Below are 24,074 nucleotides of genomic sequence, written 5' to 3' on the forward strand. Positions count from 1 at the left end.
AATACATTAAAGTCAAGTGTTCTTCAATATATACATGCTAAAGCACTATGGCTTATGACACTATGCCAAAAGTCATAGTTAACTGAAATACTTGCACACATCTACATATGATGAATAAGTTTGTGTTTAAAGGAACTAAGATGATATTGAATATCATTGACATTTTGTGTTTATCATTTTGAGGGATAACTAAGTATATTAAATAATATATCCACATGTATGTATACATACATGCACCTACGTATGTGCACATACATAGAACAAATGCAGACCGATGTAAGTAGGTGACTACTTACAGACCGCAGCAGACCGCAGGTGACTCAGACCACGAGCAGTGTTGCCATCAGAGATACGATTTTCCAAAATGTAAACCCCTCTTAACCAAGTGGAAACAAAGCAAATATGGTCTTCCATCAATTTACACAGCAGTTATATTCCTGGAAAATTCTGGATATATTAAAAGCAGGCAAAAAATTATTTTCTGTTCATATGTAAAATGCAGTTAGGTTCTTAGCTTAGATAGTTATAGACAGGTTATGTCCCCACATGGACATCTAGCAGATTGCAAAGCTATTATTTGTTGTGTAAAACATGCCTGTATTTTAAGGGACACATCTGGAACCACCTAATACCTGTAGCACACTGTGACAGCTAAAAGAAAGCCCCACGCAATCCCAAAACACTCCTTAAAATGTGACACCACCCCCCCCTGTTGAGAACCACTTCCCAAAGGGAAGTAGGACAGGAGCTAAGTGAAAAGTCACCTACACAGGCCAAGCATCATCTGACATTTTGCATACATTATTTAATCCTTATAACATTACTATGAAGTTTGCTAAAGAAACTGAAGTTCTTCAAAACTATGTAGCTGACCCAAGACTACATGGTGACTACCTAGTAGGTTCAGAATCCAAACCCAGGTCTGAGGGATGCTAGAACTCCAAGCTCTTTCTTCCCTACCGCTCTTCCTCCCCAACTACCCTAAACAGGGAACACAGGGCTTTCCCTCTCACATGGTAATGAGGTCTTTGTCATGTAGAAGGTCATCACTGCTGTAGACTTGGCTATTCTTAAAGTACAACTAGGAGTAAGAGAACCATCACAAGCCCCTATATCTAACCTACAAGCTATCTCCTGGGCCCATTTCCCAGAGAAGAAGATGGAACCAAGGAGCTACTCATAGGGCATGCAGTGCTCTCCTTGGAGAGTCATTGGCTTCTCCACCACCTGGTTCATTCCCAAGACAGAGTCTGATTATGTCATGTGTAACTTGGGGGTCCAGCCCAGCAGGGACCCAGCCAAGCCACATGGTAAGAAAACCCAATCTGTCTAATTATAAGAAAAACCTAGACTTAGAGGAGAAGGTGCTCCTTACACCAAACCCCATCTTTAAGCAGAACTGTTTGCACTTAGGGGACTGGTCAGTTTATGATGGGCATCTCAAGTTTTAGAATCAAATAGGGACACCTGGGTGGCTCAGTCGGTTGAGCGTCTGACTTTGACTCAAGTCATGATCTCATGGTTTGTGAGTTCTAGCCCTGCATCAAGCTTTCTACTGTCAGTGCAGAGCCTGCTTCAGATCTTCAGTCCCCCTCTCTCTGCCCCTCCCCAACTTGCACTTTCTCTCTCAAAAGCAAACATCTAAAAATTTTTTAGAATCCAATAAAAATGAGTTAGCAATATAAGCTAAGTTTTTTTTAATGTTTTTAATGTTTATTTATTTTTGAGAGAGAGACAGAGCATGAGTTAGGGAGGAGCAGAGAGAGAGGGAGACACAGAATGCAAAGCAGGTTTCAGGCTATGAGCTGTCAGCACAGAGCCCGATGTGGGGCTTGAACTCGCAAACTGCAAGATTGTGACCTGAGCTGAAGTCGGACGCTTAACCGACTGAGCCACCCAGGCACCACTAAAGTTTTTAATACATTTTTTTAACTTTAAAAAAAAAAAACAAGGTGGGAAATAATTTTGACAATAGGCTACTTCTAGTGTAAAAAAAAAAAAAGATGGGATAAGAATATATTTGCTTATTTTCAGAAAGCACTTGCAGAAAGACTTTTTGGAAAAATACTCAAACTAATTTGAGAAAGGTTATTTATTAAAAGGTGGTAACTAGGCAGATGGGGGAGGGGTGGTAAAAACACTTTTCACTGTATACCTTTTAGTATATTTTTGCCTTTTGAACCATGTTAATAGACTACCTCTTTTTAAAAAATTAAATTTAAAAAACTTAAGAAAGTTTGGATGCTGAAAAAAGTTAATGAAGCCCAACTGAATTCCCCCATTTATCTCCCTTCTGTCCTTTTTTTCTCACATCTCAGATGATGAGGTCACCGTTGGCAAGTTTTATGCTACTTTCCTGATCCAAGAGTACTTCCGGAAATTCAAGAAGCGCAAAGAGCAGGGCCTTGTGGGCAAGCCTTCCCAAAGGAACGCCCTGTCCTTGCAGGTGAGGGGTGAGGGGGGGTCCACACCCTAAGGAAGGGCCTGGTCACCTTCTTCCAACCTCTGGCTAGGGCTTAAATCTGTCATCAGTGGGCTGGAGGCCAGGTCCCTTCAGAAGGAAACTTTCTGAGAGTTCCAACCTTTCTACAGGTGGGTGTGTGAAGGGGCTACATACTGCTTCCCACACACCCTGCCCTCCACAGTCCTGCCCACTTCACAGCTCCCCAGAGCTCTATGGAGCTCTGCTGAAGTTCTGGAACAGCCCCTTATCCTTCCTGGGTGGAGAAATGGATTCTTCCACTCTGGGGCAGACAAGAGAGGTCCCAAACCACATCCCCAGTTAGCACACACAGATAAACCCTCTCAGGCTCACCTGCCTTGTGGAGAGGCAGGTGGGTCAGGTGGCTGGGTGCCCCTCTGGGTTTCAGGCTGGCTTGCGCACGCTGCATGACATTGGGCCTGAGATCCGACGGGCCATCTCTGGAGATCTGACAGCTGAGGAGGAGCTGGACAAGGCCATGAAGGAGGCTGTGTCTGCTGCCTCCGAAGATGACATCTTCAGGGTAGGTGGATGCCATAGGAGCACTCTCTTATCTTTTTAAAGTTTGGTTTGAAGTAAGAAGGTGGGCTGGCTTCACCTTTTCTGCTAAGAAAATCCAGGGAGAAAGCCCTGAGCTCTAAGGCAGATTTCAAGCTCTTCCCAGTCAACTATTTCCTATCCCTGCATGTTTTCCAAGCCTGACTCCATCTCAAGGCTGGGCTCCCAGGACATGGCAGCTTACAGAGTGTCACTGGCTCTTGGAGAAAGAGGGGAGGAGCCCTTTTCTTACAGGAAATGTTTCCTAGGAGAAACTTCTACATTAGAAGTTGCAAATGGTGGCTCTTGGGCCTCATCTAATCTGCAGACCTATTTTGTTTGCCAACATTTGGAAATTCAGCACATTCAAATAAAAATCTAGACCTCTGGCTTCTCTTTTAAAAAAATCAGAAAATCTGGCTTATGTTCCCACGTGGTAGCAGAGGAGTGGAGCCAAGTGGCAATTATCCTCTTGAGATAAAGCATGTGTTCTCCAGGTCACAAAAATCCCCTCCAGCCTTCCTTCCCTCTCCCATCCTGGATATGAAGGCTGAGTGTCAGTTTCAGAAGTGAAAACCAAACCTGACTCTGCCAGGATAGTGGAACTCTTGGGTCCTGCTCTCTCCATTCATTGTGGCCCATGCCTAAGCCCTGAGGTACTTGGCTAAAACCCTTCCCAAGTGAGAGAGAAACTACTGACCACCATTGCAATGGGGCCATGCTCACAACTGTCCTTTCCAGCTCCCACAGGGGGACCACACAGGGGTCCTGGGCTATGGAGTCACCGGGAGGAGCTTGCCCTCCTTGTGGCTACCCTGTCATCACCATCCTCATCTTCATCACTGTGAAATGTCCATCACTGAATGGCCTCAGGGACTCAGCACCATGATAACACTGCCCCAGCAAGACCCCACAGATCAACTTGCAGATAGCCACTTTCCCACTCACCCAGGACAAGAAAAAAGTGTTAGGAAAAAACATTGGGTCCTGATTTGAAATCTCTAAGAACCTCCCAGGGGAGAGAAAGCCATGATATAATTAATGGAGTCAATGTGTCATCCTTATTTTCAAAACCATTTCGCCAACATGGTTTCTAGCTCAGTGAGCCATTTGGATCTCCATTTAAAAAATTCTTGTTAGAATCCCCTGGTCTCTTTCCCCACCCCTCAGCCCTCACCGTGCCTCACAGCTGCCAAGCCAAGCACTGGCTGCAATTAAGGATTGCCATCCTACACTGGTCCTTGAAACTCCTCGTGGGGTTCATTAGAAAGTCCCAGGGGAGCAGCCTCCCTGCCTGACTGGTTCTGCAAGAGGTCCTGTCCCTCACTGTTCCCCCCAGTGGTTTCAGAGGGGACTCTCTGGGTCCCTCCCTCTCAAACCACCAGGCCACGCAGGTGAAGAGTTCCCCATTTGCCATGTGCTGCCCGGCGTGGTTGTGCTCTCTGGAAGGCGGACAACCTTCCGTGCCTTCGCTGAGAAGGAGAGGTAGCTGAGGGGGCTTTCTCCTCCACCCACCCCTCCCGTCTTGCCTACAGAGGGCCGGTGGCCTGTTCGGCAACCACGTCAGCTACTACCAAAGCGACGGCCGGAGCGCCTTCCCCCAGACCTTCACCACCCAGCGCCCACTGCACATCAACAAGGCGGGTAACAGCCAAGGCGACACCGAGTCGCCATCCCACGAGAAACTGGTGGACTCCACCTTCACCCCCAGCAGCTACTCGTCCACTGGCTCCAACGCCAACATCAACAATGCCAACAACACTGCCCTGGGCCGCTTCCCCCGTCCCGCTGGCTACCCCAGCGCAGTCAGCACCGTGGAGGGCCATGGGCCCCCCTTGTCTCCTGCTGTCCGGGTACAGGAGGCAGCATGGAAGCTCAGCTCCAAGAGGTAAGCAGGAGGGTGGGGCATCCAGGGTCCATGCACAGGGGCCCCACACACTCCAGCCCAGAGTGGATGGGGGGAGAGTTTGGCCCCCAGGCCTACCACTCACCCCTCAAGCTGGGATGGAGGCTGCTGCCCCAGAGCCCATCAAGAGATAGGCAAATGCTGCTTCCCAATCTTGCCCTTGATTATATGTGGCAGCCATCCTCGGGAGAAGGCACCATGGCGCCACTGCCCAACAAGTGTCCTGAGATGCACACTTGTGGACAGAGCCTCCTGTGCTTTCTCATGCTAACCAAGCAGAGGAGCTCCAGCCCCTGATCCCTGGGATGTCGGCATTCTGGCTCCACAGTAGGCTCTGTTCCCCTGGCCTTTCCCAAGTCTGCCTAAACCTGGCCTTTGGCTCAATTAGGATGGGAACGGAGCTACCATCTTTTCTTTATGTCCTTCTCAACCCTCTTGGGAGGGACATTTTGGTGTCAGGAGGCCCTTCACGGTAGCACTTGCTCATTCTGCCCCAGTGTAGGATCATTCCTGGTAGTTTGACTGATCTCCCACCTCCTGATGCATGCTTTTCTCCCCACCCTCTGCTCCCTGGTGCTCCAGGATACATTGCTATGATGTGCTGGGACGGTAGGTGCCTACTTTCATGCTCTGGGCCTCAGGAAGCACAGCCTGGGCTTAGAGGGTCTCCCCGCTTTTTCTGTCAACAGCTCCGGGTACCCAAGGCCGGGTGGGTGGGAACATGCCTCCACATCTTGCCACTTCACCCTTAGTTGAGCTGCTCTTCCAGAGCAGGATGGCCTCCCCACCACAGCAGGCCGGGAAGATCCCCAGCATGCCATGTTCTTGGGCAGATCCCTCTTGCTTGCAAACTTAGAAAATAATCGTGAAGTGTGAGTGTCTTTCTGGACAAGTGTCCTGAAGCTGCTTTCATCTAAGGAGACAGCATACCTGCCCCCTGGTTTTCACTTCTGTTCTTACCACCCATTTTCAAATGGCTCCATGTAAGCCTACATGGCCTGGGCATTTAACAGTGTTGATGACAGCCAAGTCAAACCTTACTGCCTGGAAGCCTGGCTGGTTAAACCACCCAAAAGCAGTGTTGGGTGAGTCCTGCTCAAGAGATGTATACTGATGCCTTCTATGTGCAGGGCAGTGTGCTTGGCACTGGATTTTGTATGCTGATGTGAAAGGGTTAGCTTTGTCCAGAGGAATATCAAAGTTTAAGTGGCTGACCCATGACTGTCTTGGTGGTCCCTCCCTTTTCTGCAAACCTCTTCCTCTTCTACAACCTTCAGGGACTCAGTCTTAGTGCCATTTTCTCCCTTGCTCCCCTTACCAAAACCTCTTCTTAATGAAGGCTCATTGTGTCCATCATTAGCTTCTCAGTGTAAACTAATACCCCCTTCAAAGGGTATTTTCCAAACTGTGTTCCATATTAAATGAAGGGAGAGTGGTTTTTAGAGAGGAGATAGGAGAGACATCAGGGGATTGTCTTCCTCTCCCCACAGATACATCTATCAATGATTATGGTACATGCAAAGCACCTAGCACAATGCCTAGCATGTAGTAAGTGCTCTCTAAACATCGGCTCCCTCCCTTCCCAACACAGTAAACAACACTCAAGGCAGTATGCTTCAGCTTGGTGAGGAGGAACAACTTAACCAAGGTTGTAGCTCTGGGGCCTCATCCTTCATCTTGCAGCTCAAGGCTAAGTGCAGTGGCCCCAGGACTAGCCTTACTTTTGATGGGGACAGGCCAGCATGTCTTGCACACAGTGGCCCCCAAGAAGTGGTGTTGCCTGCCTGCTGCCATTCTCCATCTCCAGCTCATCCCATCATGCCTCACCAAAGCTCCTTTCACATATCTCTCCTCCCACTCCATCAAGAGCCTTCAACATTTCACCTGTCCTTACTGTGGGGTGGGCAGCCATCTGTTAGGGCCTTCTCCAGAGAACCAGGTAGGTACCCAGGAACGGTAGCTTCCTGAATTGCACACAGCCCACTGGCTCAGGGTCAAATCTAAGATGCCAATCCATCACTGAGCCCTGAGAAAATAAACTGGGATATTTCCCTGATGCCTCCATGAGTAAAGTGGGCCCCAGCATTCAGGAACTATAGGAAGAAAGATGGAGGGAGGTACTGAGCGAGGCACAGACAGGAAAAGAGAGAACACCTGGACCAGAGCTAAGAAGACATGACCAAATGAGCAGAAGATCCTGGTCTGGAGGGAAAACAAAATAATCCAAGGTACATCCTGGTGTGGGAGGATCTCAAGCTCAGCAGGGAGTCAAGCTCACTGCCCAGGACAACAAACCCCCCTATGTGAGGCTTCTTCTCCGTGCCTTCACTCCAAGGAGCCAATGACAAACCCAAAGCCATGTCAAAATGTGACACCAGGAACTTCCCAGCTCTGCCCAACTAGCACCCAAAGCCCCAGCTGTCTCTAGCAGAAGGAGAGGACAGCCCTTGCACAGGCCCATGCCGACCTGTATAGAACAGTCCAGGACCCTGTTTTAAAAGCTGGTCCTTTCTACCTTTCAAAACACCATCTCATCTGTTACTTCATTTGTTACTCCCAAGTTTCTGAGTCAAGCAGGGCATATGTTAGTTCAATTTTATTGATAGGGATACTGAGGCATGTGGTGAGCTAGTGACTTATGCCAAAGGGCAACTGAATTGGCGTCAGAACTCAGATCTCCTTGGATCCTACCCCAGAGATGCTTGTTCCATGTGGAATTCTATCTCTAATCTTACTGCTTCCATGGCTCCGCAGCTTTGTCAGCGACTGCAGGAAGAAGAGGCCACAGCAGTTTTGTGTGAGTGTGTGTGCACATGTGTGTGTGCGTGCGTGTTCCCTGTGTGAGTGCCTTGCACATGTGAATGAGTGCATGTGCAATGTGTGCCACCTCATCTGCTGAAGGAATGGTGGGGATTAGCAGTTTCTGACTTTATTTCTCCATCTTGGACACTTCAGGTGCCACTCCCGGGAGAGCCAGATAGCCATGGTGTGTCAGGAGGAGGTCTCTCAGGACGAGACCTATGACGTGAAGATAAGTGAAGACACTGAGTACTGCAGCGAGCCCAGCCTGATCTCCACAGAGATGTGAGCTCTGCCCCCAGGCTAGCCCATGTGCAGGAAAGGGTCTGGGGGTGAAGGGAAGCTCCCTGAAATCCCTCCTCTGGGCATGACTTGGGGAGGGGGAGATCATATATCAGAAGATGCCTAAAGCATCTGTCACCTCATTAGGGAGATGGATGTATGTGTCTACACACACATGCACACTATCCCCCAGTTAGCTTAGCTTTTCTTGTGATGCAATACTTTCAGGAAAACTTTAAAACATTGTTTCATAAACTTTTTTTACTGAAACAAACTGTCATAAACATACTTTGGAGTGAGACTCAGTACACACATACATGTATTGACAAATAAATGTTCATGAAGCTTCTTATAATAAAGCTACCCAGCAGAGGGCACTGCTGGCAAACAGTGGCCAAGATTTTTGTCAGTGCTGGAATTTTTAATATAATTTATTATCAGATTGGTTTCCATACAACACCCAGTGCTCATCCCAACAAGTGCCCTCCTCCCTTCCCATCATCCACTTTCCCCTATCACTCAGCCCCCATCTACCCTTAGTTTGTTCTCAGTCCTTAAGAGTCTCTTACGGTTTGAATTTTTTAAGAGAAGCGTTTTTTAACTACAAGTCCAGACCCATTCGAGGGTTGTGACATTTACTTAGTTATGATCGATACTTTTTTATATATTAATGTTTTATTGGAAAAGGTACATGAGGGGCACCTGGCTGGCTCAATTGGAAAAGCATGCAACTCTTGACCTCGGGGTCATGAGTTCAAGCCCCATGTTGGGTGTAGAGGTTACTAAAAAATAAAATCTTTAGAAAGAAAAAGAAAGGAAGGAAAGGAAAGGAAGGAAAGAAGAAAAAGAAAGAAAGAAGAAAGAAAGAAAGAAAGAAAGAAAGAAAGAAAGAGAAAAAGAGAAAGAAAGAAAGAAAGAAAGAAAGAAGAAAGAAAGAAAGAAAGAAAGAAAGAAAGAAAGAAAGAAAGAAAGAAAAAGAAAGAAAGAAAGAAGAAAGAAAGAGAAAGAAAGAAAGGGAAAGGGTACATGAAAACCACCTATGGACATGAGCCCAGGTGAACATAACATGCAAGCCTCATCACACCGTCTTTTGTCTTATAAAAGCTTAACTTCTTTGGAGTAATGTCTTGCCCATTCCAGCAACAGTGTCCCAGTTAACTTGTTTCCTTTTTCTCTAGGCTCAAAATAAAATCAAACTCCTCTCAGGTCAGGGCTGAGTTGAGTCTTTGGCGAGTGAAGAGAGCCATCTCTTTTAAGGGGTCTCCAGTGGCTTTGTGAGCTTGGTGATGGGTTTTGAGCTCAGCCAGGATACTGAAATTCTTCCTCATCCAACCAAACTGCACATCCACCCTGGACCATTTGGGGCTCTCTTCTTTGCTGGATGGGTCATAACAGGGATTGTTTTTTTCAATCTATGTATAGTCTGAGTCAGCCTCTTTCACAGGCCTCACAAGTGCTTTGATGCCTGGCTCTTTGCAGTTGCTATGGTAGAAGGCTTCTTCCTCCAGCTTCAGGACTGGAAGGAAGTTCTGGGCCTGGTAGTTGTAACATCATCCCAGCACGCTGTCTGCTAGGACTATGCTTAAAGCTCTCCAATGCTGAACATCACATCCACACCTTTGTCTAGTCAGCTTTCTGGCCCTGACTTTATCAGCCACTAACTGCTAGATTCTCCCCAGAGTTTTTAGAGGCTGAAGCCTTCTGAAGGCTGGAGTTTATCCACTTTAGCTGATGCCCATGCTGGGTTCTTAGTCTTGGTACATTTTCCTGCTGGCCCTTTATTGTCTGTCTGGCCCAGCAGGCTCAGCAGCTCCAGGCAGCCTCTTCTCCAGTCTCAACATGGTCTCCTCCAGGGGGCTGAAGACCAGAGGATCCTGGAATCAATGAAGAAACACAAAAAGCAACTCTGTATCTGCCTCCAGAAACTTCCCCAGGCTCCAGAAAGCCAGACCAAGATCAGCATTTTAAAATAAAGAATAACATAGTACACAATAGCATAGAATAGGTTAGAATAAGACAATAGATAATAGTGTATCCAATGTCACAAAGGTATTATTTAGTGAAATACTTGTTTAATGTGTGTACTGAGTCTCATAAAATGTATTTATGACTGTGGGTTGCATTCAAAAAGTTTAAGATGCATTATTTTAGTAACTTCCCTAAAAGAAGGACAGGCCCTTTAACCTTTTGATTTGTAGAGACTGCAAATTTTCACATGGCCACATACCCTAGAAATCAGTAAAAGCATATGCGTCCTTCCGTTTTGGCTCTTACTGAGTGCTTGGTGCATCCAGGCACTCTGCTAGAGCATGAATAAACCGGCCTCAGCACTCAAGGATATTTTACAAACTAGTTAAGATCTCAGAAGAGGGAGATAACATGGAGATTTTCTAACTACTTGTTCACAGAGTGGTACAAGCAATGAGGGGGATAGACATTCAGAGAAGGTCTGGGTCAAGGTGACCATAACAGCCTCCTTGCACAAGATCAAACAGAAGCTGGGTCTTCAAGAGTGGGTACAATTTGGATAGAAGAGAATATAATAGGATGAGTTCACCATGTCAAAAATGAGAGGAAAGGCTTGGAGGTTTTCAGTCAGAAATTTTCTTGCACATCTACAAAGGCTCAAGGGCAGTGCACTAGGAGCAGGGAAGGCAGCACAGTCTCTGCCCTCGAAGCATGTGGAGTCACAGCAGGAACAGAGTCGGTGGCCTTGTCTGTAAAATGAAGGGGTTAGAATGCACCTGTGTTCTTGGACTGCAGGCTGCTCCCACTGGGGACTGTGAAATCAACTTAGTGGATTGCAGCTGACATTGTTTGATGAAATAGAATAGACTAAAGTAGCATAGAAGCCACCAGAAAGCAGTGCATGCAATAAAGGTAAGTATGGTTCCAGAAGCCGAGTTCATTTAGGTGTGTCTATGTATATGGGACCACGAGCAGTATATTTCTTATTGTGACTCTCCATCAAAAAGGCTTAGAAGCCATTGAGTAGATGCCCCCTAAGGCCTCTTACAGCTCTGCTGGTCACTGACTAGATGACTGGGTGTTTGTCATAGGTAACCACTTGTGTGTCCTGATGATGAAGGGTGGGCAGGCCAGGGAGAAATTAGGGGAAGGAGAGAAGTTTTGGCTGAAATTGGGAGTACTCATGATAAATAGCACCCACATATGTAAACAGCGGAGCCTAGGCTGTTCCTGGAAAGAATCGTGTGGGCCAAAAATTGTTTTCCAACTTTCTCACCAACTTTGACTCAAGATCGCCTCCACTGCCTCAAATCAGAAATGCAAGGCTCATGAGCAGACAGACCGTGTATGAGGAGCTGGAAACATCTGTGATGCCAGAGAGCCAGGCCCAGCCTTGGGGGGTGGGGGGTGGGGGGTGGGGGGTGGGTGGGGAATTCCTGCTGCCCCTTCGCCAAACCTTTAGGAGAGCAAAAAGTGGGAGTTCCCTTCGCTAAGGGAGAAAGCAAACTGCCTTCAGGGGTGGCAGCTGTCCCTATGGGGTGGAAATTCTCAGCCTCCCAGAATAAGCTCCAGGAGTTCTCTGTTCCAGGCTCTCCTATCAGGATGATGAAAATCGGCAATTAACACCACCGGAGGAGGACAAGAGAGATATCCGGCAATCTCCAAAGAGGGGCTTCCTCCGCTCTGCCTCACTAGGTGAATACTCACACCTCTCACTCCAGATGTGACCAGCCAGGTATCACCCCCCAGATGACTGGTCAGGCATTCAGGTGGCTGAGAAACTGCCATGGCCTGGCTCAGACAACTCCCACACAGTGGCTGCCCAGTGATGAGACAGGATTCTAAGGGCAGGGCTTGTTGGGTGGAACTTGACCATATGCTACCTGATATGGGAGCCAAATGGTAGAGAGAAGGTGATCCAAGGGCCACTAACATGGCTTCTACACCTCCCAGGGTATGAGCCTCACAGGCCTGTGTCCCCTTTCCCTGTGCTGATCACAGTTCTATGGCTGGCTTTGCAGGTCGAAGGGCCTCCTTCCACCTGGAATGTCTGAAGCGACAGAAGAATCAAGGGGGAGACATCTCTCAGAAGACAGTCCTGCCCTTGCATCTGGTTCATCATCAGGTAGCCCAGACTTTCAGATATGTCACTGGCCATCACCCCACAGGCTACAAAACCCCCATGATTATGGCAAATCCCAAGACACCATTCAGTTTTCCCTGTCTTGACCACTCATAGTCCCAACCCCTGGCCCTAACAGCCCCCGATGAGGGCACTTGTCCACGCAAGTGAGAACGTTAACAAGGGGTGTCAGTTCCCAGGGTGGAGATGTAGCAAATACTGGTGAACAGGAGCTCCTCATGTGGTCCCAAAGGATCAGCAGTGCCAGGATTCTGCCTCATCTTTCTTCCTACAATGGTGCAGATGTTCCCTCCACAGACATTGGCTTACACTACAGAGCACTCAGGCGGATGTACTTACATAGTGTTACTTATAGATATACTTATACAGAGTTGCAAGATACACCAAAACATAGAAATGATCAAAGATTCTGCCAGTAACATGGTCAGGAGGAGACTGATATTCAAGGAAAGCAGGTCCAGAGAGATTTGACAGTTGAAGTATCTCTTGGCATGGCTGACTCCAACTGAGCCAGTGAAATCCAAGACACCAATGTCCAACATAATCTCAGGATCTTAGAAATAATGCAAACTTCAAAGAACCAAAGTCCAGTCTCTTACTTCTGGGCAAATTAGGGTCTAAATTTCCTAAAGTTTTTACCTCTCAAATTGTATACTCCCTCACCACAGGCCCATGCATTAGATGATTTCTTTTAATACCCAAGGGCACTCAACTGCCAATCAAAACTTATAATCTGCAAAAGATGGCCATTGTGGCTTAGCTAAGTTGATATGATTTCGGCTCAAAGTATCCACTGTTTTGCTTAGCCGATGTGGCATTGCCAGCATACATATGATTTCCACTGGGCTTTCTGGAGTATTGAGCATAGCCTTATACTTCCCTCAGATCTCCAGGGAACCAGGGACCCAGGCTGGGGACCATCAAGAGCTGTGGGCAGGGGAGGCAGGCTGGGGGGACACTGTATGTGCTATTTAAAAAGATTTCTAGAAGTTCATTTCACCCATCTATTCTTATCATGAGGTTAGGAACCTCTGCTTTATTTACACTCCCCCCTTCATGCCTTTCCACTACCCCCCAACCCACTGCCATGTTCCCTTTCCTCTTCCTCTCCGTCTGGGCTTTCCCACTGCACACTCTCCCATGGACACTTCCACTCAGAGAAATTGTTGTGGTGGTGACATGGAGGTCAGAGGATACAATATGTAAATAGTCTAATCACAGCACAGTGTAAGATTTGAACAACAGCTCAGAGACAAGCTGAGCTGTCTCTTAGACAAGCTGATCCTTAGATCAGCAGGACATTCTTAATAGCCTAATTGTAAAAATTAAAACAATAAGCACTGATTTTTTTTCTAGCACTTTATGGTGCTTCACAGACCATATTGCACTTGAACCTCACATCAACCCTGCAAGATAGGTAGATAGAGGGCATTCGTGTTCTGGTTTTAGAGCTGATGAGGGCAGCATTCCTGGTAGACTGCTCACGAGAAAACCAAAAGCAAAAGAATTCACTGCTGACTGGTGATAGGGCCAGTACTGAAAGGCAGACGAGCTTGATTCCACTCCTTTGCAACTTTCTGGATTTGGAGGAGAAGGCGATCACTGCAGACGGACATGATCACAGAATATATTTTAGGGTGGCAGACATGAGCACTGGGTCGTGATGGGCGGGGGGGGGGTGGGATTCAGAGGGCTGAAAATGATGGATGTGGGCTCCAGGTAGGTGGAGCTCGCTGGGAACAACAGCTGCTAGGAATAGGCAGAGGCCTGACTGCTTCCAATAACCCGTGTTCCTTGTGTGTCCGCAGGCATTGGCGGTGGCAGGCCTGAGCCCCCTCCTCCAGAGAAGCCATTCCCCCAGCACATCCCCCAGGCCCTGTGCCACCCCACCAGCCACTCCAAGCAGCCGAGGCTGGCCCCCACAGCCTATCCCCACCCTGCGGCTGGAGGGTGCTGAATCCAACGAGAAACTCAACAGCAGCTTCCCGTCCATCCACTGCAGCTCCTGGTCTGGAGAGCCCACACCCTGTGGTGGAGGTGGCAGCACCATCCGGAGAGCCCGGCCAGTGTCCCTCACTGTGCCCGGCCAGGCTGGGGCCCAGGGCAGGCAGTTCCACGGCAGTGCCAGCAGCCTGGTAGAAGCGGTAAGTGACCCAGAGCTGCACAGCAGGCAGACAGGGGGAAGGAAAGGCTGAGGGCAGCAAGGGGGCTTTGCATGAAGAATGGAGAAGGGAGGATCTGGTCCTTTCCCAAGCAGAGTGGATGTCGAGTCTCTTGGCCAGAAAGACCCTGACTCCCAGGGTCCACTGAAGAAGGGCATGGTGTGCAGAAAATGGTGATCACACAAGACGCTATAGGCTTCTGCTTGGGCCGGGCCTGCTGTAGGAGGAGAAAGTACTGAGCAACATAACCCTGCCACAGGCCAGTGAACCCCAAGCAGGGCCCCGGGCACCAATTTACAGCCAGTGGTGAGCTCTGAGGGCTCCAGATGCAAATGTGGGCCTGGGCTGGGTTTGTTCAGTATCAGTATCTGTGGTTCTCGAGCCTGGGGCTCATTAGAATAACCCAGGAGCTTCGGAAACCTAGGACACATTAAATGGATATTTTTAAAAGCCCTTTGATGATTCTAATGCACAGCCAGGGGTGAGAATCACTGTTCTAGAACAAGAATGCTTCCGGCTCCTCCATGCTCTGCCCTGGCCAGAGCAGCTAATGCACTCCTGGCACCACATTTTGGGAGACTGTGACAAATTGGAACAAGCCCAAAGGGGAACACAGCAAGGGGTTGGCAGGGTCCCTAAATGCCATTTCCTATGAGAACTGTCGGGGGAACTAGGGAAGCAAACCTGGAGGGGGAACAGCCTAGGAGGCCACGATAGGCATCTCAAACCTGTGAGGCCCCTCATGTCCTGGGCAGGGACTCTTAAGTGCAGGCCTGGAGCGGCAGATCAACCTGCCAGGTGAGCGGATTCAAGGTCACATGAGGAAGACCTTTCCAACAGAGCTTTTCCCAAATGAGGAGGGCTTTCCTATAAAGGGGTGAGCCCGCCATCACTGGACACATGCAGGCAGAGACACTGCCCATCCAGTCGTCAGGCTGTTGTGCAGGAGGTGGAGAGTTAAACCAGATGACCTCTAAGGTCACTTCCAGCTCCGAAGCCCTGTTCTTCACTTGACCTTGATTATCCCTCATTCAGTTCACAGATTTCCATTGAGTGCCGACCACGTGCAGGCTCTGTTCTAAGTGCGGGGATATAGCTGAGACACCAGTTTTTGCTCTCATGAGCTCATGCTGTGGTGAGGAGACACAGACAATAAATAAGCATGTGTGTGGCATGTCCCACAGGGTGGGAGCTCTGAAGAAAACTTAAGCAGGAGAGGAAATAAAGAGTGATGGGGTGGGGAGCAGGACAAATGGAACTGGGAGGAAGGCATTCCAGGCTTCATTATGAATCCCTTCCCCTTGGCTCAGAGCCAGTCACTAAAGCAGCCTTTAGGAAAGAGGGAGCAGCTCTGGGATCACCTGCTGGCCTTTGGAGCAGGAACAGAAGCAGGTGCAGACATGCCGTTCTGCACACCTCCCCACAATCCTCTCCCACAGAGGCAGCCAGCCAGCAATAGGCAAGGGGCACAAGGTAACAAAAGGTTAACAAGTTTCACAAAAGGAGGATGAAGGTTTCTTGGCAAGAATAATATGACAGGCATGTGGGGGTGGCAGGGAGGAGAAAAAACAGGGTGGGCTGGGTTCTACCTTAGACAACGGCCCAGCAGCACCCCTCTGGCCCCCTCTGTAAGTTGAGTTCTCATGTGTTTGACAACAGTTTTTGAGTGCCCCAGCCAAAACATCTCCCCTCCAACCTACGCACCCCTGATTCCTTTGGGCAATGCTCTGTGTCCACTCCTTTCCTGTGAGCACCCCTACACACACACACACACACACACACACACACACACTTCCCAAAGGTACCAATTATACGCCCCTTGCCCTAGCCCTAAAGAGAAGAGTCAATCTCCAGGAATAATGTTCCTCTTTGGTTCTTCTTCATGGTCCTCCCTTCCCGCTTCAGGTCTTGATTTCAGAAGGACTGGGGCAGTTTGCTCAAGATCCCAAGTTTATTGAGGTCACAACCCAGGAGCTGGCTGACGCCTGTGACATGACCATAGAGGAGATGGAGAACGCCGCAGACAACATCCTCAGTGGGGGCGCCCAGCAGAGCCCCAATGGCACCCTACTACCTTTCGTTAACTGCAGGGACCCAGGGCAGGACAGAGCAGAGGGCCAAGAGGGCGAGACCTGCGCGCCCACCCTGGCGTGTCGGAAGAGCGAGGAGGAGCTCCAGGACAGCAGAGCCCACGTCGGCAGCCTGTAGTAGCTAGGGCTGGGGAGACGCTGGGTTTTTTATTTGTTTCAATGTTCCTAATGGGTTCGTTTCAGAAGTGCCTCACTGTTCTCGTGACCTGGAGTTAACCGGAACAGCGTCTTCATTCATTTCGTTGGGACAAGACGCAGAGTTGGGTGGTGGTGGAGAGCCAGTTTTTCGGGGGGCGTGGAAGGCAGCAATCCCAGTTTGTGTTGTGTGCACAGAGGTAGAGTGGTGAGGAGGAGTGGAAGAATCAGGGAGGGAGAGCAAGAGAAGAGACGTCTGCCCTCGCCTCCGGGCATGAAAGAGAACCTCAGCTTCCTGCGGTAGCCCTCACCAAAAGGACCCTATGTCAAACGGGTGTCAACTTTGCTTGTAAAAAAAAAAAAAAAAAAAATCATTTGCACATATTCTGTATGAGCCTCACTGTCTCCATAGAGCCAGGGCCCTGTGGATTTGCAGAAGGAAGCAGGGGTAGGACTTCAGCGAGGACCCAGCCCCATCCCAGAGAGGGAGGAGGAACAGCAAGAGGCTGCAGGAGGTCGGGAACCCGGAGCGGCTGGCGGGGGGCGCATGGCAGCCTCACCGTCAAGGCCCCGGCCACGCCCACTCGTCTGCGTCAGGCTCACCTAGCCTGCCCTGGGCTCCCAGCTCCAGAGTGGCGGCTGGGCCTGCGTTGGCGGGGAGGGGCAGCTGGCGCTGCCTGCCAGGGAAGGGGCAGCCAGTTCTTGACGCGACGAGGTGGTGCTGAGCTTCTGTTGAGCGCTCTTTTGTTTTGTGATTTGACATATTTCTTGACAGCATGTTGCAGTTTTCGTTTTTTTGGTTTTTATTTTCATTTTGTTTTCCCAGGGGGAGGGGAGGAAGAAGTGTTTACAAAGCTTTGTAGCCACCCACCTTACTGTTTTCACTTTTGCAAATGTAAATCGGGTTTGGTTTTACTGTATTATTTAAACGATTGTGGTTTTCTTTTTCTACGGTGGGTTCTGTGGAGCCGCTGTAGTCCGAGTTTTACCAGCCATTGTGTATGCGCAATTTGTTATAATTTCTGTAGGTAGTAACAACAATTTTTTGGGTTTGGTTTTATAATTTAAAGTAATGCACTTGATGTAGTCTTGCACATATGGGTGATTGAGTTGGGTTCTTTTTAATGCTGGGTGTATCCGTGGGTGCCAGAGAGCGAAAGCACGGATGAGAGAGTCTCTGTGAGTGTGTGTGCTACGTGTGTGTGTGTGTGTGTGTGTAGTGGGTTGTCTAGGCACATGTCCTACGTGTGTATGTGCACCCATGCAGTGCACCCATGCGTGAATGAGTGTGTCGCTCCCCCTTTCTGGTCTAACTGTGGGGAGATCTGAATCTGGGGCCATTTGAAAGCAAAAACAAACCACTGTCTCTGCTTCTGAAACGGGAATCAGTAACTCTTTGCATTTTCTGTCCCACAAGATATGCAAAAACAATGCAATAATATTCATTTTAAAAATACAATTGTGAGTTGTGTTGGCATTAAAGCTGTATTTAAAAAAAAACAGAAATTTAAGGGAAAAACTCAAGAAGGCGTTTTGCTTCGATATATTCCGTGTAATGTTTTATTGCATTGATAATGTTTCTGTTGAAGAAACTGTTATACTTGAATTCAGGTCAGTTTCAGTATTTTACAAATATTTTTTTAAAACTGAATTGCAATTGTGCCAAGCGAATATAATGAATTGAATTAAGTTTGTTTTTGAATTCACTTCTTGTATATTTTGCTGCATGTAAGTAAATCATTTTGTATTTGAAGTGTGACAAGCTTTACCCTTGAACTCTGAAGTGCTTTTCTATATGTGGTTGGGGGAAAGGGAACGAATATTCTTTTAATTTTTACAATGAGCAAAGGTATCACCAGTGTAAATCATTACCCCGCGATCCACAAACAGGTTTGGACATTACTGTTTTGCATATCTTGTGTTCGCTTCCATTTCCCTCAATTTTTCCAAAACTATATAAGTATATTCGTACTACATCTTGCTTTGAGAGACCAGGACATGTCTTATTCCTGTCTTCGTTCTATCCACTCTGCTCCAGTTCTCTGATTTGGACTTTCTCTAGGGACACTCCTTCACCATGAGGGGACATCACCAGGCTGGCGTCAACGTCCCCCATGGGAGAAGTGGCTGGCTTTTCTGTTCACTTTCACCGCGCAAACTTTCCTCAGTGGTTTCCTCAGGAAAGTGTACATTGACTTGAGAGGATGGAACTAGAGTCGGGCTGGTTGGAGGGAAGGGAGTCCTCCCCCTGGCAACTGCTCTACCCAAACTCAGACGGCAGGGGCCAGAGAACAGCAACCAGGTAAAAATCTTTGTCCATCCAAACGTCAGCTCTGTCTTATTCACTTCATCTCTTCCTCTCTGGAGCAGGATTTCTTCCAGACCCACCCTCGTGTGTGTGGCAGCCATGGAAGGGACCAGGACTGGGGAGGACATGTCAGGAGTTCACAGTGATAGTGGAACCAGAGACTTTGTGGGAGCATCTCTTATGCCCGTTTGTGTCTACCTAGAACATCATCCTATTGGTGCTGTTTCCTTCAAATAGAGTTCAACAATGATGGTTGAAAAGGAAGTGATTTGGGGAAAACAGGACCCAACCATTCATCCAGGATTTACTCATTGAATGTCTTCTGGTCCCAGTGTGCTCTCAGCCCTTATATGAGCAGCCTAGAAATTAAAGTTGGAGAAAGTCCACTACCCCAATGAAGATGAATTTCACTTTCAAGGACTGATTCATGAAAAAGTGGAGAAATGTGCCAGATACTCCCAGGTTAACTTACTGTCTAGAAGCAGGAGGGTTTCTTCCTGTTTCTCCAAGCCCAACCCATCCAAACATTTTTGGTTTGTTTTCAGTGCTGTGAAGGCCTTCTAGAAATTAGGTGTCATCCTTTGTCTAGTTTCCCAAGATGTCTGCCACTGTGCTGCTAAGATTTTAATTATGATGGAGAGGGGAGCCCTTTTGGATTAATACCTGGTTCTTGCTGTACGTTTGGTCCCTGGATAGAAATTTGGAATCTTAATTGACTACATGCACACAAACACACACACAACATACACACTCAGACTTCCTGCTGCTTTTTTCCTTTTAGACTTCTTCTGCATCACCAAATCTCGTTAGCCGGCTGCAGGCCGGGCTCATACCAGCTACCCCCAGGGCCGTACCTAAGTATGCCCCTTACCCTTCACCACTCATGCCTACAAGGTCCCTTCTTCTTTATAGTCATCTCTGTCAGAAGACCAGCTAGCCTTGCATCCTATAGAGACAATGTCAGCAGTGACAAGGGCATCTGGCCCTATGCCTCTATGAAGGAAAGGAGTTTCATATGGGAGTTCCCTGTCTAGAGCCATGAGTCTTTCTGGCATGACCTCATGGTCAATTGGTAAAGGGCTGACATAAGATACTTGTCATCATGACAGACTGGTTAAATCAGTCATGAAATCCTGAACCTCGTCCATTAGATGTTTACCCTGCACCTGGAGCAGAACTTACCCCATGACCTTGTAAAACATAACTGTCAAATCTTCTGAGAACTCTTAAGTGGCAGGAGAAAGCTGCTAATGGCTGAGGACCAACAGGACTTGAAGTGCAATGTAAGTTCTGGGGGCGGTGAACGCGATTTTTATTTGTCCTCTGAAGGGCCCAGACTCTTTTATTTCCACACTTTGGCTTTTTAGTAGTCATGTGTGTGATTTTCAGTTGTCTCCTTTCTGTTTCTAGAAAGTTCTTTTTGGTCTTGAGCAGAAAGAGAAGAATATTTTCCTAGATTTTGGCTTGATCCATGAATTTTTCTCTGCTTTGCTTCACAGGCAATTAGTTATAGTCCCTCCCCTCACCTTCTAAGTCTGACAGGCTGCCCTCTGACTGGGAGGTCCAAGGACAAAGGAACAAGGCTTCCTTACTCTGTCTTTATCCTATGACGCTGCTTCCAAATCTCAGGGGCTTGTCTGGAGAGAAGCTATCATTTTCTCACAGCCATTTTCCTTCCAGAACTTTTCCTGATCATTCACTTATAGTAAGGCAACCACAGGAGAAGTGTACCTTTCAATGCCTAAGTAATATCTTTCTGAGAAATAAGAACACCCTGAAAATGAAGAGTTTGGAAGGTATCAAAAGGGTTTCATAGAAGCCCGTTGATATATGCCCATCATTCCTAAAGATCAAGATATGTAGCAAGAACCTAGTTCAGGCATACAAAATAACCCTGGTAGTCAGGTTTTTAGCCTCATCAAAGTACAATTATAAATGTTGCTAAGGAGGATGAAAGCATCTCAATCCTGAGGGACCTAGAAAAAAAATGAAGTATCATTGTCTAAGAGTTAGAAACTATTTAGCAAAGAGACCAGAAAAGGGCAATCTGGTTTCGAGAAGACTCATTTAAGCCCCAAGTTAGTAAAAAAAAAATAATAAATAAAATAAAAATAAACAAAAAAAATAAACAAAAAAAGACATGGCTCTGGTCAGGGGAAAGTATTGGCACAGAGAGAACAGGAAGGGAAATGGGCCAAAACAAAGGGTATGTCTTGACTCTTTATGCATCTGTCCCCATTTTATGGAAAGAAGTGTCCAGTTCAACCACCCACAATGGCAAGAACAGGGGAGAGGCTGATGCCTCAAGGATCAACTTTAGAAAAAGAGAAAACTAAAGTTTCCATCTGGCATTGTTTTCCCAAACTATTTGGCTAGATGTGAGGTATCTGCCACACTATCTTTCCTCTCTGCTGGTGTCCCTCCCCTTGTATTAGCCAGTATGCCACCTGAAACTGACTCTAGTCAGTTGGAAGGTATGAAGGGAGGCCTAATGTCACTCACTGCGAAGCTCCTGGTCACCACATCCGGGTTCCCCATCAGCTCCCTCTGAGGAGACACAAGGAAAAGAGACAAGGGAACGAAGTGTCCTACAACTGTCAGGGAGAGAGAGGGCCTCTTTTCCATTCCCCAAGCCATTCTCTCTATTCCAGCTTCCTGCCCAACCCCGCTTTTTCCTTCTCCCCACCCCCCAGTCTAGCCAACAGAAGAGTTGAGAGGAGTCCAATGTGCAGATTCTTACATAGTTTCTTTGTGAAACTAGTTCTGTTTTTAACTTTATTTTTTTTATTTCAAAGCAATGAAACTTTGCTTTGAAGCCAGATACCAATAGAACAGGTGGTTTCTGCCAGACTTCCACATGGTTGGGGAGATATTTGAACACCACACACACACACACTTCCTTAAGGAACAGGTGCTGGTGAAGGGGTTGAGCTCTGCACACATGATATTGTCCTCCCAGAGGACTGAGCACTGTGTAGAGAGAAATGGAGAGAGAACCAGAATAACTTCCTTGGGTAGAAATAGTGTCATCTGAACCTGTTATTACTGTGAACTAAATATTATTTATCTATATTGAGAAATACTACTACTTCTAAAATCAAGACTTTTCCCTCACATGATTTTAAGAGTCTTGCTCCACAGCAGATGCAGTGGTATAGACCCTTTGGCCCTTTGGCTCTCCAGTATTCTAGAAAAGCCTTTTGATGGGTCTCTGAAAGGGAATTAGAGATTGCCAGGAGGATATATTGAGCTGAGTTGAACAAATCTATTCAACACTGAGAGCAGAGTCAGAGTTGGGACTGTCCACAAAAATCCCCTAAATCTCTACCAAATTAAGAAAGACAAGACAAAGACGAGAAAATTAAGCAAAAGCTTCAAATATTACATCACCAAATATTCTCCCTTCAGATCAGATGCTGGCCTCTCCACAGCTATACTCTCTTTTGGGGGACATCCCATACACCCCATTTCCCAGAATCTAATGACTTTCTTAAGGTTCCTAGAAAGGGCAGCATGACATTTAATCTACCATAAATCAGACATTTACTACAAATTTGCCATCCAAAAATCACTCATGTACTTCATACATAAGAAAATTTTTCACCTAGATCATTATCAGAAAAGTCTCTTGATGGAAGAGGTTGTACATCTTAAGGGAGGGTAATTTCTATGTGAAGAACTGTGGAAATAGGATGGTTCCTATTTTCAGTTTAAGCCTGAAGAACTCTTGTTCTGATATTCTTGGAGCCCCAGAGTGTATAAGCAGAGGAATGAGGAAGATGAGGGTGAGTGGGCACCAGCCTCAGCACTGAGTCACTGCCAAGGGATGCTGAGGGCTGCAGGTTTCAGACCCCCTGCATGAAGTCTCTCCTGAGCCTGCAACCAGGAAGGAAGAGAAGAGAAGTCTCCCTTCTGTAGAGTCAAGGAGGAACAAAAGAGGACAGGTCACTGCATTCTGTACCAAGCCCCCTCCCCCAAAGATTTCCCAACATGGGGAAACTACATTAAAGCTTAAAAAAAAACCTTGGGAATCAAGGGTAGACGGTAAACAAACAACCCTGTGCAAAGGGCTCCTTTGTAAGGCAACTCCAGTGACCCAAATGCTATGGGCTCTTTTCTGCTTGCACACATCACACCACCCATGCATCAAGCTGCATCCCATTCCCCCAAGTTTGGAATCCATCTCTTGGTTTCTCAACTAGATTATGCACTACCCCATAGCCGCTTTCTGCCCTGCCCAGAACATATGCTGTTCTCCTAGAGCCTCATGGGAATGAGGTCTAGCACCAAATAGGCTGTGGGTATCAAAGGCATAAACAAATTTGGACAAATCTGTGACGGTAGTAGTTGAGAACAACCTGTGGAAAAACACACAAGTTTGTTAAGAAATTGGGTGGTGGGTCCCCAGCTGATGAAGCACTGGAATGTCTGTTACTCTCATAATCATCTTGTTTTAATACCCTAGAGCTGCCAAGCAAAATTTCCGTCCACATAAGAGGCTCCAGATACATCCCCCTCTCCTCATGTCCTCTTGCTCAGGCCCGAACCAATTTGTATCATGCTTGTTCTCAGAGCATCACAGAAAGATGAACGGTGCCTCCATCGTCATCCCACTGCCTGTCACCACCCCCCACACCCCTGCACACCCCTCCTCTCCAGGCTCCACGACTTCACAGTCTTACTGTTGTAAATACTGTTGTACAGTTTGTAATCATCAACTAATCCCGTTGTCAAAGGCCTCGCCTGCTGCGCCTTCTCGCCCTTGAGAAAGGCCAGGGAATCTAGAAGGGGTAACCTTTCGAGAAGAGCTTCAGGGTCATCTCTGTGTGAGACGCTATGTATATTCCTGTAAGATTGCATTTTTATCTAAGGAATGATGTTATTTAAAAAACAAACAAAAAAAAACAAAAAACAAGAATTGCAAATAAATTTCTTAACAATGTCTACACTGGTTTTATCGTATCTTCCACATCCTTCCTCTTCTTGTGTTTCCTACAGGTTACAAAAATACACTTAACTGCCAGATTACCCTCTCAGAACCTCCAGAGGGGTGGGGGCCAGGAAAACATGTGAAATCTGAATCCGATGATAATCTCTAACCTTATTTCAGCAATTTATTCACTCCTTCCAATGAAAACGTTAACAGAAAAACAAAGTTGACAAGGAAAGAGAATAGGAGGAATTGAATGGATAATCCACAAAACAGAAGAGCAGCTTCCCCCCCTCCCCCCACGATATTTGGAAAGGCATAAAATTGGTTTT

General features: G+C 47.2%; 1 protein-coding gene and 1 pseudogene across 23 annotated transcripts in view; one reads left to right on the plus strand and one right to left on the minus strand.

Moving 5' to 3' along the window:
- CACNA1C (calcium voltage-gated channel subunit alpha1 C) overlaps positions 1-23,758 on the plus strand; it is a 761,926-nt gene extending 738,168 nt beyond the window's left edge. For 21 of the 23 annotated variants that reach the window (XM_040463017.1, XM_040463019.1, XM_040463027.1 and 18 more), the window contains 8 exons: positions 2,319-2,446; positions 2,871-3,005; positions 4,555-4,907; positions 7,881-8,009; positions 11,563-11,669; positions 11,996-12,099; positions 13,926-14,261; positions 16,185-16,487. In XM_040463017.1, coding sequence (XP_040318951.1) covers positions 2,319-2,446; positions 2,871-3,005; positions 4,555-4,907; positions 7,881-8,009; positions 11,563-11,669; positions 11,996-12,099; positions 13,926-14,261; positions 16,185-16,487 — 1,595 coding nt within the window. Of the gene's footprint in view, positions 1-2,318; positions 2,447-2,870; positions 3,006-4,554; positions 4,908-5,507; positions 5,535-7,880; positions 8,010-11,562; positions 11,670-11,995; positions 12,100-13,925; positions 14,262-16,184 lie in introns of all 23 variants that reach the window. The other 2 variants (XM_040463016.1, XM_040463040.1) reach the window with 2 other exon arrangements.
- LOC121022115 (thymocyte nuclear protein 1-like) lies at positions 9,161-9,847 on the minus strand (annotated as a pseudogene).
- Positions 23,759-24,074: the final 316 nt, after the last annotated feature.

This window comes from Herpailurus yagouaroundi, unplaced genomic scaffold (genome assembly GCF_014898765.1).
Source record: "Herpailurus yagouaroundi ecotype Mexico unplaced genomic scaffold, PumYag 355, whole genome shotgun sequence".
Classification (NCBI taxonomy): Eukaryota; Metazoa; Chordata; class Mammalia; order Carnivora; family Felidae; genus Herpailurus; species Herpailurus yagouaroundi.